Source organism: Rhinolophus sinicus, linkage group LG14 (genome assembly GCF_036562045.2).
Source record: "Rhinolophus sinicus isolate RSC01 linkage group LG14, ASM3656204v1, whole genome shotgun sequence".
NCBI lineage: Eukaryota > Metazoa > Chordata > Mammalia > Chiroptera > Rhinolophidae > Rhinolophus > Rhinolophus sinicus.
The window spans coordinates 31,617,486-31,634,780 of record NC_133763.1 but is presented as its reverse complement, the minus strand read 5'-3'; the positions used below and the strand labels follow the sequence as shown (position 1 = coordinate 31,634,780).

The window sequence follows — 17,295 nt, the reverse complement described above, 5'->3', positions numbered from 1 at the left end:
TGGAGAGCTGACCTACTGACTCTCATGCCTAGGGCCCTTCTTAAACACAAACTAGGAACTCCAACATAAGAATCCCATTTCTTCTGTTTAGGTCTAAGATTTACTCAAATTAATTTTTGTGTATGAGGTAACAGTCCTCATACAAAGTCATTTTTTCCTGTATTTTCCCACTTATTTCTGCATGATATGTTGAAAATACTTATTTTCCCCATGAAATTGCTTTGGTACTTTCACTACAAATCATTGATCACATATATGTGGTTCCATTTCTGGGCTCTCTATCCTGATCCACTTACTTATTAGTCTCTCCTTATTCCAACACCAAACTGTCTTAATCACTGTAACTTTATAATAAGTCTTGAAATCAGATGGTGTGAGCCCTCTAACTTTGTTCTTCTTCAAGAATCTTTGTGGCCCTAGGTCTTAGCTTTTCGTATTTTTGAGACTAAACTTGTCAATTTCTACAGAAATTATATTGAAAGGATTGTATTGAAACTGTAGAGCAATTCGGAAAGAAGTGACATTCTAACAATATTAAAAACTTCCAATTCGTGAATAAGGAATATTTCTCTACCTGTTGAGGTATCAGTGTCTCTCAGCAATGGCTTTAAGTTTTCAGCTGAGGTTGTCCATGCTTTCTGTTAAATTTATTCCTAAGAATTCTATATTTTGATGCTGCTTGAGTTAGACTTAAAAAATTTATTTCCTAATTGTTTGCTGCTAGTATATAGAAATTCATTTTGACTTCATATCTTGCAATTTCGCTAAGTGCACTTAGTTATTTTTAAAATTCCTTTGCATTGTATTTTTTTCAAAAACAATTTTATTGCAGCCAAAACAGTGGAATTAACTGTACATAATAACACACACACACACACACACACACACACACACACACACACACACTTTAAGTTATAGGGAATAAAGCTTATTTTGGCAGATAGTGTTAAACAAAATTAAAGTTGTACACATTAGTATCATAACTCAACATCCTTAATTTGGTATAAATGTGACACATTTTCTTGCTTTCCTAAACTGCTTTATAAAATTGATATGTTGAAATTTAGCTTTACTGTTTTCCACAGAGAGGTTAAGTAACCTTTGATTATCTATGTAAATAATTAGGCCACCTGTAAATAAAGATGGTTTCATTTCTTCCTTTCTTTTTGTTTTCCTTACTTTATTGCAATTCTTAGGACCTCCTTTACAATGTTGAGTGAAAGTGGTAAGAGCAGATATCCTTGCCTTATTTCTAATCTTAGGTGGATCAATAAATAGTTCACCATTAAGTATAGGTTAATTGTAGATTTCTCATAGATGACCTTTATCCAACTGAGAAAATTCTGAGTTATTCCCAGCTTGCTAGTCTCTTATTTAAAAAAGAGCTAAACAGTGTTACATTAAATGATATACCATAGTTTACTTAAGCAGCCCTCCACTGACAGCCATTGTTTTCAGTCTTTTGCTATTACAAACACTGCAGTGAATAAGCTAGCACAAATGTCCTTTCATACTGGTATAAGGATACCTGTGGATTAAATTCCAGAAGTAGAAAAGCTTGATTAAAGGATGTGCACATTCATCGTAATGAATATTGATGAATTGCCCTCACTGCTTATTTCCCCACACCCTTGCCAAGACAGTGCATTATCAAATCTTCGAGAGATGTTGCCAGTCTGCAAGGTAAAAGAGCCGTAAATGGAATCTCCCCTACGTGAGGGAAGTACAGCCTCTTTTTGTATGTTTTAATAACCTTATTTTTTTTTCTTTGAAGCATCACTGTATATCCTTATCTAATTTCTATATTGAGAAATTGGTCTATTAAAAGCTGATTAGTAAGACCTCTTATAAATTAGAGAAATCAATCTCTTTTTTATATAAATTGCAACTTATTTGCCTGTTAATTTTGTCTCTAATGTTTTTGTCATGCAGAAAGATTTGTTTTTAATGCAGCCAAATTTTTCAATGTTTTATTTTATGTCTTCTGAGTTTTACATTATAGTTAGATGCCTGCCTTACTTTCAGGTTATAAAATAATTCTCCCATGGTTTCTAGTACTATAGTATGTTGTTTTAAAAAACTGGGAGGGCTAGCTAGTCCCCTTCATTGTTTTTCTTTTTCAGATTTTTCTTGGCCATTCTTGTTTTTCATTTTCATTATAAAATTTCAAATCAGCTTATCCAGTTTCTGAAAAAAATCCTGTTGTTATTTTTACTGCAATCATGATAAATTTATAGCTCAACTTCAGGAGAAATGACATCTTTATAATGCTGAATTGTACTATCAAGAATGCAGTCTGTCTTTCCATTTGTTCAACTTTTCTTTGTACCTCAGAAGTCTACTTAAGTTTTCTTTCTGTGGTTCGTATTCATTTGTTATTAAATTTCTTTCCAGGGACTTGTGTTTTTGTACGTACTTTTTTCTTACTGTGGTAAAAGGAGTCTTTTCAAAAATATAAATGCTGCAGATTTCAGTATATTTATCTTGTTCCCTGACACCTAAATAAGTTCTCTTATTATTTGTAGTTTTTCAGTTAATTTTCTTGCCACCTGCAGAGCATTTTACCTCTTGCCTTCCAATTTTTAAAACTTTAATTTCTTTTTATTTTCTATTATTAAGTAGTCTTACCACCAACAAATATGAATTGTTTGAAAGCAAATGTTTTCTGAAACTTCATTTAGTATTTCTGAAAAATAAAGTCTGATATAGATTTAATGTCTGACATAGATTTAATGTCATTTTATTTGTTTTTCCCCAGACACAATTCTCCCTAAGACCTTAATTTTATCAACATGGTTTGTAAATGCTTTAGGCACTTAATAACCCTGTGCTAGTAAAGAATGACCCATCTTAGCCTTGAGGGTGAAGAGAGGCATATAAAGTGTAGCTCACCCATGGTGGGTGGCTGACCAGTTTACCACAAAGTGCTTCATTAGCTAGGATGGGGCTGTGTCTTTTGGCCACAGACTGCAGTTTCTTCCCCACTTCTGCTTTTCCTTTCCTTACCAGCAAGGCCACTCAAATCTGCAGGAAGTAATTTGAAAAACTAATTGTATATTTGGATTACCCTGTTGGAATTCATCCTAGCAAACAATGCAGTGACAGGCATGGGCACCTGTGTGGGAGGCTAGAATTTGATTTACTGGAGGGGAAAACCCAAGCCTTTCAGATTTTAATACACAGGGGACTCAAAATACAATATTACATTGAACATCAGAGGAAAAAGATCTACTTGCATGTTATCTTGTGCAGTAATTTTTCACTGCCCTTAAAAGCTCATACCTACTTAGTAACGAACCTTCTTGATATTCAGCCATTGCTCTAAAAGGGCATGTTACACCTCGTGAGATCAACAGAGGAAGAAGAAACAATTGGTTTAGTCAAAAAGAAGTATTTAGAAAATGTACTTTGGCCCTATAGCCACACTTCTCATGTTTTCAAGCTTTTTGCTCTTGGCCCGGCTCTTCCACGATAAATATGATCATTTCTATCTTAAAACAAACACTTGCTTGTGTAGGAAAAGGAAATGGAGCCCTCAAGGTTATTTCTATCTGCCTAAATCCATCCAAGAAAGGCTGGTCAATAAGCTGTTTTGTCTTCACTTGAAAAGTTAGAAAGGTCTACATTTAAGCAATGAAAAGACAAGGACTGGCTTGAGAGGTAGAGAGATGGTGACCCTAGGACACATGGTATGGGACCCCCACACACACTTTGGTGTGTGCCCAAGGAGGCCATTTGTCAGGCAAAATAAAACCAATGTAGCCTTGACTGTTTGTTTTTGGTTATTGAAATAAATGTGGATGCTGTTTGAGTTTGAACGCCAGCAATTCCACAACCTTAACCCATCTCTCCATCGCTTTTCTCAGCTATAAAACAGGGATGGAAACAATACCTACAGCACAGAGGCTTTGTGAGGTCCAAATAAATTAATACACGTCAAAAGCTTAGAAAAGTACCTGACAAACATCACAAGCTCAGTAAGTGCTTGCTGGTATCATCATCAATATCAAGCTCCCGTGGAGTTGCAGTTGCCCTCCCATTTACAGGAAGAGGAGAAGTGATTCAGCTCAGGTTAAGTTACAACCTGAAAAATTCCATTCTCTTTCAATTCCTTCTGCAGGCACAGTTACAAAGAGTGTTCTTTTAAAAACCCTTCTCAAACACAAATACTACATGATCTCACTTATATGGGAAATCGAGCATAGTCAATCTCACAGAAGCAGAGAATAGAATGGTGGTTGTACCAGTGTGGATGATAATGTGCAGTCACTATCATAGGTCAGAGCCTAAGGGACTCTCGTTTAAGAAATTCTTGTTTAAGTGATTCAGGGGTACAGTGTTCTTAGGAGGGAAGGAATGAGAAAGAAAAGGGTAAAGAAAGATAAGTGAGGAGGGGGTCTCAGCCGGAGACTCGCTTTAGCCTGACCCCAAGGGGTGCTCTGGGGCACTTGTACCCCTATATCTGTCAGTCACTGGCCACATCCCGGGGGCAGGGGTGGAGGGAAGAGGTAAGTCTCCCTGGCTAATTGGCTTCTGTTTGACCAAGGGCAATTCTTCAGAGAAGGTGGCATCTGTGAGTGGCTTTCAGCCAATACATACAACAGCTGGGAGTCAGGCCACTACATCTGGTAAAGCAGGTCTGAGCAGGGCACTGACTGCATCCCTCATAATCCCCCTAACCTTCATTCACATGAACAGATCTATAAAACATAGAGCATTAAGAAAAATGTGCAATATGATTTATGCACATTAAAATACATATCACACAGGAACATTGCAAAACCAATATGGATATTTATGTATTAAAAAATACATACCAAGAAAAAAATAAATCAAGTTGTGAATTAGAATTAAAATATGGTTAGTCTGCTCAAAGGTGCTTGGCTTCTATTTCCCCATGATTTATTTGCCATGTATGAAACGGGTGTCTCTAATACTGATTAGTGAGAGAAGGGACAGACAAAATGACTGTGGTGTGAGGCCTGGCCATGCACTAAACAGCTGAGCCCTGGGTGGCCTGAGTCTCCTTCAAGGGTATAAGCTAGTTATTGGCAGAGCTGGGACCACAGTCTACCTGCAAAATGAGGATGATGGTAATACCGTACACTGGGCTATGGGAGTTACCATATGAGAGCATTTTGTAAGGTATACACAAAAGGTTAAGGGATTTATTCATTTTTTTAATGTACTGTATTTCCCGTGGGCCTTCATCTCTTGTTTGGGTTTGTTGTGCATTAAATTCCTAGTATATGTCCACAAATGCCTCTTTATCCCCTGCAACTGAAACCATTTAGTTTGTCTTGGTATCATAAGGAGTAAGTTAGCTCTGACGGTAATGGCAAATTCTGGAATATTGGTTTTCCCAGATATCAAGGAAATTTGACCTGTTTTATAGGGACTGCTTCAATAAATGTAATTAGAAAAAAAAAATAGTCTCATAGAAGCAGAAACTAGAATGGTGGTAGCCAGGGGCTCGGGGGAGGAGGACATGCGGAGTTGAGAGTCAAAGGGTATAAAGTTAAAAAAAAAAAAAATCCTTCTCTCCTTAAACAATTTCCATTCAAACTACTAGATTATTGTAGTTTATTTTCCTGGGTTCAGTTATGTTTCATTGAGACATTTTTATGATATCTGACATGACCCAGAATTTTAAAAATATTATAGAAAAATGCAATGGGTACTCACCTCTGCAAATAATTCTCTCCTCTTTCAACTGCTTATAGCACAAACTATTTATTTTAGAAAAGAATGTCACAAGGATAGTCAACTGTCTTCTTCTTCCTATTCACTTACAACCTATTCAAGTACTTTTTTAGCACATGCTAGATCAGTATTTTCAAGCTTCATTTGCAACCCATTAGAAGATTATGAAATAAATTACTTTTTTAAAAAAGTAAAATAGAATAGGAACTATTCTAGAGTGAGTCATATGTAGTAAGGGGAAATCTTGTTTTTTGAGACTTCTATTTCTGTTCCATATATATACGAGGTCAGACAATTAAGTTCACGAACTCATCCTAGAAAAAGTGCTACATACCTCACTCCTGAATATCACTATGGTCACCATCAAAGTTCTCCCCTTGGGAAGATATGCACCAATGCCAGCGCCTAGTCCACCCTTCAAAGCAATTTTGGAACTCTTTTACTGGAATGGCCATCAGAGCTGTCGTCGTATTACCCTTCATGTCCTAAATGTCATCCAAATGTCTTCCTTTCAATATTTCCTTTATTTTCAGGTAAAGAAAGAAGTTTTTGGGGGCCAGATCAGGAGAGCAGGGAGGGTGTTCCAATACAGTTATTTGTTTACTGGCTAAAAACTCCCTCACAGACAGTGCCGTGTGAGCTGGTGCATTGTCATGATGCAAGAGCCATGAATTGTTGGTGAAAAGTTTGGGTCTTCTAACTTTTTCACGCAGCCTTTTCAGCACTTCCAAATAGTAAACTTGGATAACTCTTTGTCCAGTTGGTACAAAGTCATAATGAATAATCCCTCTGATAACAAAAAAGCTTTGCAACAAATTTTCGAACTTAATTGTCAGACCTCCTAAGTGTGTGTGAAGGGATGTATATATTGGGGTTCTGACATAATAAATTTCTTACTGTGAGTTCCAACCAAGAGTTTAAAAAACACTGTACTAGATAGTTGGCACATGCCTTGTACTACTTAAATTATTATTTATCATGGATTTTGCACAGAAGTCTCATTCATTTAAACATATTTATAATGTTGAAAAGAATGGTAACACAAAATAAACCCAAGTCGTCCTTCAGTACACCTCAGCATCCTGACAGAGGCAATGATCATTAACTGCACTTTTCCTTAGCCTTCTCAATGGCCCAAACGTGAGCCATTTACCGTGGCAATGCAACCACTGCTTCATCATTGTAGCTTTGTCTATGAATATAAGATGCCTCCTGTGCCAGGTCCTGCTCTAGTTCATAGGGATGAATAAGACCCTGAAAGGAGTTCACTGAGTGGTTTTCTTCAGAAGGACCTGTTTTCTGTTCTCATTGAGAGGAAAGGTGTGGTGGCCCCTTGGCTTTGCACATCTAGGTTTGTTTCTCATGGAGAAATCTAAAGCTTTAAAAACTAACAATGTCTGGTTGCAACAAAAAAAGAAAAAGTTAACTATTTCTACTTTGTAACAAATTGCTGGAGTAGAAAAAATACACACAAACTATAAAACCACTCAATAACAATCCATATATTTTACTTTTGCTAGCTCTAGTGTTGTCTAGGACTACTTTATCTGTATTGTTTGTTCAGTTTTCTCCTTAGTTAGCCTGGTTCGTAACCCTCTGTCTGTTGTATGTTGCAAATAATCCTTCTTTGTTTATCCCTGGTTCTCTGTAGACTGTAAGCTCCCTGCAGGCAGGGGCTTTACCCACTATCTGCTTTGTGCTTCCCACAATACCTAGAAGAGTAACAGACACGCACCAAGTACCCAGTCACTTTTGTTGATAGATAAGGAAAAAGTATGGAAGCTTTTACCTTGGAGGAACTGGTAGCCTGGGGCACAATGAGTCTGCATGTGCATTCTGAGTGTAGTTGGAAGAATTCAAACTATAAACACACAGGGAGGACCCTGGAACCAGAAGATACACAGACGGTATCATTTTCCTATATTGTGCCCATGTTTCCAGGGGATCCAGTAAGGAAACAATTATCCAGTAAGGAAACCATTTACAGTAAGGAAAGTCATTTTACAAAAGTGGTAAGTAGACAGAATAAAGCACTCAGATCTAGAAAATAGGTCAATGGGTGACTTAGAGACAAAAAGGATAAGCATACCATCTGAGGTCAAGTTAGGTCCTCTCTTTTTCACTTTCTCTCTAAAACCTCAAATTCACAATTAAAATTATACTACCATTATACGATTGGTACTAAAATAATTGAAGGTTACTTACTGTACATGCTTGATATTTTCAACCCAGCCTTGCAAACAAGTTTTTAAAATCTGGTACACTATTTCACAGGCAGATAAAATTGGCAGTAGGTTGCCTTCAATTTCTTTTATTTTCCTTTGCTTGTTTAATCCTTCTAACATAATTCTGAAAGGTGGCCTCAGAGCGAGGTACTTCAGTTACACAAATGTTTGGTACAACTTACAACTACCCCTCTGGTAACCACGGGCCCCAACATTTTAATGAAAGAATATACTTGTTGGCAATTCAACAGGAAGCCTGGGTGTGCTCTCTAGGACTGGATGTGCCTATGTGCACAGAGCTCTCTGACCCATCTGACCCTGCCTTCAGGCCCTAAATGTTTGCTGTCTACTCTATATTCCCTAGCAGTGAACAGAGAATAGCTAGAGTTTCAGGTAAGTCCAGATAAGCTTGAATAAAACTGAACAAGCTCAAGAGATAATGTTTATGGCGGTTTTCACACAAGAGGCCCCCAAAGAAAGGCAATTTCCACCTTTCCAGAGAAAGCAGTGTCAGGGTAAGTTGTCTCTCATAGGTCTGCACAGGTTACCCCACCGTGGTCCCCAGCCTCAGGGGTAAAAATTGGTCCCTCAGTGCCTATCACTGTTCTTTGCAAAGAGTTGGATCTCTTCCAGGGTATCGAGCGTCTCTTCAGGACAGTTGGATACACAGAGGGCAGTGGAAACAAGCCTCCCATCCTTGACTTCAAGATTGCAGGAATTCATAAAGAACACATGTCTAGGAGACAAAGGAAACAGCAGAAGAATGTCTTAGAGCATGTCTTCTCATTGGGGTTAATTGTGGAACTTAAAAAATATCCACATGTTATCAAATGTGGGAATAACTATGCAAGCTTTTATAATCAAATGCCTCAGCATTATTCAATATGTATTATACCTACTGGGGGTCATCTAGAAAGTCATGCAGCTTGGGAACCACACTCAAATGTTAACAAAACTTCCCTTTTCCAGATTCAGCCTTTCCTGGGGAATAATACTAGGGAGTTATCTGAGGAAGTCACCAAGGATGGGAAGGGACTGACTGAACTGCCACGGACTGCTAGATCAGGGCAGTGAAGAGACTGTTCAATGCAATCCACAGAAAGCATATTTGCACCTGAGAGTGGTCAACTATACTTCAGAGACTAGCTGAACCTGGGGAAGTGAAAAGGGAAAAAGGAGGCCAACACTGTCTCTCCCTCTGCCTCCCAATTTAGGAGCCAGGACACTCATGAGAACCCTCCTGCTGCAGCTGCTCAGACACTGGGCAGGTGGGGCATGAAAACAAAACTGGTGTGTCATTAACGGGTCATGGATGGGGCTAGCAGAGGCAGCTCCCAGACCCATGCCCAGTACCTGTCCAGGTTGCTGGGATCAGAGGAATGTTAGAGGAAGAGCCCTATAAAGTGGCCCTCCAGGGCAGGGGTCCCAGAAGCCTTTTTCCCTTCACCTTCAGGGGGATGGGAGAAAGGGAGGTGGTTACACAATAGATGAGACGACAGATTTCCTGGGTATATGATAAACATATATTTTACTAAAAGGTTTTTAATTGTGGTAAAATACATATCATTTACCATCTTAATCATTTTAAGTGTTACTAAGTACTTTCATATTATTGTGCAGCCATCACCACCACCCACTCACAGAACCCTTTCATCTTGCAAAACTGAAACTCCATACCCATTAAACAATAACTCCCCACTGTACCCCCACCTCAGCTCCTGGCAACCACCCTTCTCCTTTCTGTCTCTATGAATGTGACTACTCTATGGACCTCATGTACGCGGGATCACAAAATATTTTTCTTTTTGCAACTGTCTTATTCCACTTAGCCTAACATCCTCCAGGTTCACCCATGTTGTAGCACGTGTCAGACTCTCCATTCTTTTCAAGGCTGAATAATACCTCATAATATGTATACACCACATTTTGTTTATCCATGCGTATGTTGATAGACACTTGGGTTGCTTCTATTTTTTGGCTGTTGAGGTTAATGAATTGGAGACTTTTCAGAGTAGGATGATTGTGTCTCAGCCCAGCACTAGGAACATGATGTGACACAGGAGCAGGGCTGCATCTGGGCAGCCCCTTTCTCCTCCTGTTCTCTGCAAGTGACACCACAAGTGCAGGGGAAGTGCCCCAGGTAATCTACACCCAGAGTACAAAGCACCCTCCCTCAACCCCACCTCAGGAGCAACACTCTGGGGTAGAAGAGGCCTGGTCCGAGATTCATACTTGGTGATGCCAAACTTACACTTGGGACCTATTCAGACCCTCAAGATTTCTCTCCTAGGAGCTGCTTTTGGTCATCAAGTCACAAAAATTATTACAAGCAGTCAGTCTCCATTTAGAAAATCAGGGCCAGGGATTTCTCTCCCCTCAGGGGACTCTTATCTCTTCCCTTCCTGTTCCTGTGTTGGAGTTGGAGGGGGAAAATGCGATCCCACGGTCCATGGTTGAGAGTGGAGACTGGGTGAGGGTGAGACACAGTCCCCAGCATTCCCAGTCAGGATCGAGGTATTTCCAGGTGGACACAATACTACGGAGGGTGTACACTTGGAAACATACAATTGGTAACATCATTCCAATACTTTATGATAATAAGAGTAACAACTAACATTTAGTAAGCCTTAGCTCATGGTGTGTCTCAGCGGAGGCTTAAAACAAACCTTGTGAGGTGGGTATAACAAGCCATGCTTAAAAGGATGAAAACCCAGCTCACAAAGGGTAAGTATCTGCCCAAGGTCAAACAGCTGAAAAGTTTGAGGCTGAATTTGATTTTAGGACTGGCTGATTCTAAAACCTGTGTCCTTATTACCACACACATGCCTCTCTTTTTATGAGATGGACTCACAGAATTTTGAATGGGAAAACAGTTTCCAGGCTCGGATGACTTAATTTACACAAAGTTTGAAATACGACATAGTGCCTCTATAGGTTGGGGACTTAGTTGAACACTTACTTCTTTAGGGTCATGTCCTGTCCTGAAAGAGGAGCCCCTTCTACTGGGTAGTTCTTCTTGCCACACACGTTGCCAGAGCTGTCATAGCCAAAGAGAAGTCTTCCTGTGGCTCCAGCCACCACCGAGTAACCTGTGATGAACATCTGGCAAAATCCAGGTGGCACATGAGAGCCTGGCTAAAGGGCTGCGGACCTGTGCCCCACCCCCAAATGCTGACATTAAATGGAACTGGGTAGAAAATGAACTCCCTAGCATCACTGCACTTCTCTCCTTCAGCAATACTGTCAGTTAGGACACTGCTGCTACTCTGACACTTATTTTAACAGGTTAGGTAGGAGAGCATTCTAAAATGTTGACACAGATTCCGGTCCATCTTCTCATCACTTCTCAAGAGTCTGTCATTTTTTCCTTCTTGGCCTAAGTTCACCAGGACAGCTCAATTTTCTTTCCCTTGAGGTTGTTGTTTTATCTAGGTGCACCAGTGCTATGCTGCTTCTTTCCATCCATCCATTCTCCCTTCCTTCTTCCCTTCCCTTCCCTCCTCCCTTCTTTCTTCTCTCCCTGAATTTCCTTCCTTTCCTCCCTTTCTCCTCCTCCTTCTACCTCCCCTTCTCTCTTCCTTTTTCTTTTAGTCTTAATAGAAGACTCTGCCCCTCAAGTGTTGAGACAACATGGTTGATATGTACCAAAATACTGTGTGTAGTGAGTGTGAAGATGGTGTTTTGAAATATGCTTAAAATACACAAAATAAAGAACCTCAGGTATTCCGAGGGACAAAAACATCTTACAATTTATTAGTTACTTTTATCCAATTTTATAATGAGTTTGGAATATCTGATATTTCAGCTCAAAATTCAGTTCCATTAATATGCTTGACAGTCCTTCTATCAAGATTGAGTATGTATTCTCTAAAACAAACTTAGTGTTGTAAGTTTCCCAATATGTGATGCATAGCATACCATTTAATACTCTCGTTATCAATAGTGTCATTCCAGGAGAGAGGATATAGTACACCATTTAATGTAGTATCAATACCATATGTTCCAAAGGTACATTGTTCCAAAGTCAAATATGTTTCAGATATTCTGCATTCATTATTAATTTAATAATCAAAATAACAGTCTTCAAGTGTGCAGTGTGTGTCAGAGACTCTGTTACTGGGCGACAGAAAGATGAACAAAAGAGAGTTCCTGTCCTCAAAGAACCCGGCTTAGGAGATAAGCTGCAGGTGTCCTGGAAGGAAGCTCCCAGTCCCCTAGCATCTCCTATGTAGACTCCAGGAGGAGAAAGAGTCACCTTTGTTGGTAGACAGATCCCTCACCCCTCACTCCCAGGCTGTGGGTGTAACTGAGCACTCACGCAGCCTCAGCAGTCTTCTCCTGCTCTTCCAACCTGGACTGTGGGGATCCTGACTGGGTTGGGACTTAGGGGGAAGACAGGAGTCCTGTGCTTCTGCCCAGCTCACCGTAGATTTAATAATGAAGTGATATTTTCCATTTATCAGTATTCTTTTTTTTTTTTTTACTGGGGAAGGGGTACAGGACTTTATTGGGGAACAGTGTACTTCCAGGACTTTTTCCACGTCAAGTTGTTGTCCTTTTCAATCTTAGTTGTGGAGGGTGCTGTTCAGCTTCAAGTTGTCCTTTCAGTCTTAGTTGTGGAGGGTGCAGCTCAGCTCCAGGTCCAGTTGCCGTTGCTAGTTGCAGGGGACGCAGCCCACCGTCCCTTGAGGGACTCGAGGAATTGAACTGGCAACCTTGTGGTTGAGAGCCCACTGGCCCATGTGGGAATCGAACGGGCAGCCTTCGGAGTTAGGAGCATGGAGCTCTAACCACCTGAGCCACCAGGCCAGCCCCATTTATCAGTATTCTTTATATTAACATCTCCCTTGGGAAACTCATAGAGAGCAGCAGAAGGTTTTATGGGGGCAGAGGGAGAGGATTTGGATAATCCTGAGTCCCTACCATACTACTACTACTTTAACCATCAAAACTTTTTTTAATTTCTTTCTTTTTTTTAATTAAAGTTTATTGGGGTGACAACTGTTAGCAAAGTTACATAGATTTCAGGTGAACAATTCTGTATTACATCATCTATAAATCCCATTGTGTCAGTTCTTCTTCCATCACCATATATTTGATCCCCCTTACCCTCATCTCCCGCCCCCTGCTCCCTTACTCTCTGATAACCTCTAAAGTATTGTCTGTGTCTATGAGATTTTGTTTCTCATTTGTTTGTCTTGTTCTTTTGTTGTTTTTGGTATATATGCCACAAAGCAGTGAAATCATATGGTTCTCTGCTTTTTCTGTCTGACTTATTTCGCTTAGCATTATACTCTCAAGATCCATCCATGTTGTCACAAATGGTCCTATTTCATCCTTTCTTACCGCCAAATAGTATTCCATTGTGTATATATACCACAACTTCTTTATCCATTCATCTATCGAAGGACATTTTGGTTGTTTCCATGTCTTGGCCACCGTAAATAAAGCTGCAGTGAACATTGGAGCACACTTGTCTTTATATATAAATGTTTTCAGATTTTTTTGGGTAGATACCCAGGAGAGGGATTGCTGGGTCATATGGTAATTCTATTCATAATTATTTGAGGAACATCCACGCTGCCTTCCATAGCGGCTGCACCAGTCTGCATTCCCACCAACAGTGTATGAGGGTTCCTTTTTCTCCACAGCCTCTCCAACACTTGTTACTATTTGTCTTGTTGATGATAGCCATTCTGACTGGGGTGAGGTGATATCTCATTGTGGTTTTGATTTGCATTTCTCTGATGATTAGTGATGTTGAGCATTTTTTCATATGTCTATTTGCCATTTGTATGTCTTCTTTGGAGAAATGTCTCTTCAGGTCCTCTGCCCATTTTTCAATTGGGTTGTTTGTTTTTTTGTTTTTGAGTTGCGTGAGTTCCTTGTATATTTTGGATATTGGCCCCTTATCAGAGGCACTGTTTGCAAACATCTTCTCCCATTCAGTTGGTTGCCTCTTTCTTTTGTCAATGGTTTCTTTTGCTGTGCAGAAGCTTTTAAGTTTCATATAGTTCCATTCATTTATTTTAGCTTTTACTTCCCTTGCCTTTGGAGTCAAATTCATAAAATGCTCTTTGAACCCAAGGTCCATAAGCTTAGTACCTATGTTTTCTTTAATGCAGTTTATTGTGTCAGGTCTTATGCTTAAGTCTTTGATCTTTGAATTAATTTTGGTGCATGGTGACAGATAGCAGTCCAGTTTCATTCTTTTGCACATGGCTGTCCAATTCTGCCAGCACCATTTATTGAAGAGGCTTTCTTTACTCCATTGTATGTTTTTTGCTTCTTTGTCAAAAATGACCTGTGCATATTTATATGGTTTTAATTTCAAACACACAATCACAATTCCATATGATAGGTGATTCAGTAGGTGCGTATACCAGGTACGGTATGGGTGCTAAGGAGTTCACCATCAATGGTGATATCAGAAAATGGCACTTTGAAAGACAAGTAGGAAAGTGTGAGGTGGGAGAGAACACTGGGGAGGTAAGTAGAGGCAGAGATGGTATAGACTTTAAGAAATTCTGTCCTAGATGTCTTATGAAAATATTTTAAAAGCTGGTACTCTATCTGCAACAGAATGTCCCTGTTTAGAATTCTGGACGCTCGCCCCAAACCACCGTTGTCCAGCTCTCACCGCAGGCAGCACCACCAATAATAATCCTGTCCAGCACATCACCAAGGTCAGGACGTCACAAGACTAGAAAGACTGCACAGCAGAAGCATAAAAAAACACTACCTTGTTCTGTTTTAAATGTCTGTGGCTTAAAAATGTTCCCAAAGATATTAAAAGCCAGTCAACTAAGGACTCTCATTATTCAAATTTAATGTAGTAAAGAGAACACAGGCATATTGAAGCCTTCAGGTTTATTTTGCAAATGGCACGTAATTTTAGAGCAGTTTCTAGTTCTGTGCCACCTCACAGATGGTTCATAACTGTTCAGGCTATGATGCCCCCAGACAGCTGTTGGACTGAGAGTTTGGCAGTGATGTACTAGGTTTGAAGTACTAGGGGCTAGTGAAGACCTTTAAATAACATAACAGCCCGAGAGCAAAGCTGCCAGGCACAGGCAGAACAGCTGCTCCGTGCATTTATACAACGGCAGACCCAGATAGAAACACCAGCCTTCTGTGGGGAGTTAAGGAAGAGCTGCTGTAGGTGCACAATTTTTCTCCACTCCAAGGGCCATGATATAGACAACTGAACATATGGTTACACCTTTCAGGCCCAACAGTTCACTGTGCCTGTGACCATGTCTGTCCATATGAAATCAGTCGGGAAAGTCAACAAGTGAATAAATGCTTTCCTAAAGAAAGAGGAACAAATATGGTATTTTAGGGTCTATTCCAATTTTAACCCTTTCAACAAAGGAAATTACTCTCTGGTAGCTATTATTAGGCTTTATAAATTAATCATTTACCAGCCAGTAAATGCATGCCTCAATATGAAATGGATGATTTCATGAACATGGTCTTGGAAAAAGCTGAGTGAGGCTTTTCTTGCTGTCATCTACAACTGTAAAATAAGTATCAAAGCCTCAAGATTCAGCTTCTGAGAGACTCTCCCAGGACTAAAATAGCACAGCCTGATGAGGTCTACCAGCCATCATACATACCTGGAAACTAGAAGAAAAAAACTTGGGAAAAAAATCGTTACCTATCTAACTAGAGGGTTTATACCAAAGGCCTGTTTCCCTTTGGCTGCTAAACACAACCAAGTGTGTGTATGTTCTGCTTAGCTAAACTAAGAGTAATTTATTTCTACCGTGTTTTCCCGAAAATAAGACCTAGCCGGACCATCAGCTCTAATGCATCTTTTGGAGCAAAAATTAATATAAGACCCAGTATTATATTATATTAGACCCGGTATTATTATATGACATGACATGACATGACATGACATGACATGACATGACATGACATGACATGACGTGACATGATATGACCTGGTCTTACATTATAGTAAAATAAGACCGAGTCTTATATTAATGTTTGCTCCAAAAGATGCATTAGAGCTGATGGTCTGGCTAGGTCTTATTTTCGGGGAAACACAATAGGCTCACCCTGGATTTTCCTGTTAGAAGAACAGCAAACATTTGAAGAACATTTTAATTTGGGGGGCTGAGATGGTAAAAGAACTTCCGCACAGTGAGCTCAGATAAGAGACCACACACTGGCCTATTAAACAATTCCCATTGCAAAGGGCGATTCTTATTTCCTAATGGGGCCTTCTGTTAGAAGGAGGCCTGCAGCAACAAGACAGTCTTTCCAACAGCCTTTCCAGAAGCCCTGGCTTCCACAAGACAAGCCCTGAGCATGTGATTTACATTTGGGGCACAGTTATTTGGGGACACACAACTCTGGTGTCTTTCCCATCAGGCACCTACACTTACCAAACCCATCCAAAAAAGAAAGAACAAGAACAACCACGTCGTATCTGTGCATTTCCTATAAATCTGCGGTCTCCACTGTCGTTGCCTGGGGGTTCTCTCTGCAGAAACCTTCCAGAAAAAGAGGGGAGAAAGTTGAAGAAAAGGGGATAAAACACCAAACGGGTCCCAACCTGGAAACGGAACCCAAACTGACTTTAAGACTGCTCAAAGTAACTTTGTTTGTTTGTTTGTTTGTTTGCATTGTACCATGGCCACCTGGAGCTTTCGTAGAGCTTGGAAACACCTCGTGCGGAACGGATGTGAAGTCCCCAGTCGCCAAGTCCCTACCTTTTAGTGCACCTGGAGGCGGCCCCACGGTCGTGCCCCAAAACGGCAGTGGGATCCCAGGTCCCCCTCCTGGGCCGGGCTTTATCAGTGTATCAGTGCGGATCGGGAACGGCAGAAGTGTCCTGGTGGGGCAGGTGAGTGTAGGAGGAGCCTGAACCCACTTCTCCCAGTAACCTACCCCTGGGTCCTTTCCCCCGGGACGGACACTCACCAGGTGCTTGGCGCCCAGGCAACGCATCCCGTGCCTCCTGCCGGGACCGGGGGCCAACACAGGGCCAGCGACCGCCCACCTCCACTCCCAGTCCTAGCCCCAGCGACAGGAAGGGCGCAGCGCCCCCTGGCGGCCGCCTCCGAGTGCCGTCAACTCCGCCCTCTGTGCGCACCCGCGGGGCAGAGTCAGCCGCCTTCCTCGCGGTGTTCGGGAGAGGTCCCGCCTACCCTGTATTCCAGACACTCACTTTTTTGACGTAAGCACTGGGGTCCCCGGGCGGGTCCCGGCTGCTGCCTAGTTAGCGGGTCCCCCACGGCCATGAGCTGAAAGCGGGAAGTCTCAGCCAATCCATACCAAGGGGTGAGGACAGATGTGGTGTTGTATGATTTGCAGCGAACGAGTGAGTAGCGCTCACCTGTGCCAGATTTTGTTG

At 40.9% G+C, this 17,295-nt stretch overlaps 1 protein-coding gene across 1 annotated transcript in view; it reads right to left on the bottom strand.

Annotated features, from left to right (window-relative positions):
* The window catches only part of SLC44A3 (solute carrier family 44 member 3), an 89,208-nt gene extending 72,202 nt beyond the window's left edge, over window positions 1-17,006 (bottom strand). Inside the window, 6 exon segments of the mRNA XM_074318628.1 lie at window positions 7,493-7,586; window positions 7,793-7,795; window positions 8,531-8,664; window positions 10,888-11,030; window positions 16,325-16,432; window positions 16,863-17,006. Of these exon segments, the coding sequence (XP_074174729.1) occupies window positions 7,493-7,586; window positions 7,793-7,795; window positions 8,531-8,664; window positions 10,888-11,030; window positions 16,325-16,432; window positions 16,863-16,889 (509 nt within the window). The 5' untranslated portion in view covers window positions 16,890-17,006.
* Window positions 17,007-17,295: the final 289 nt, after the last annotated feature.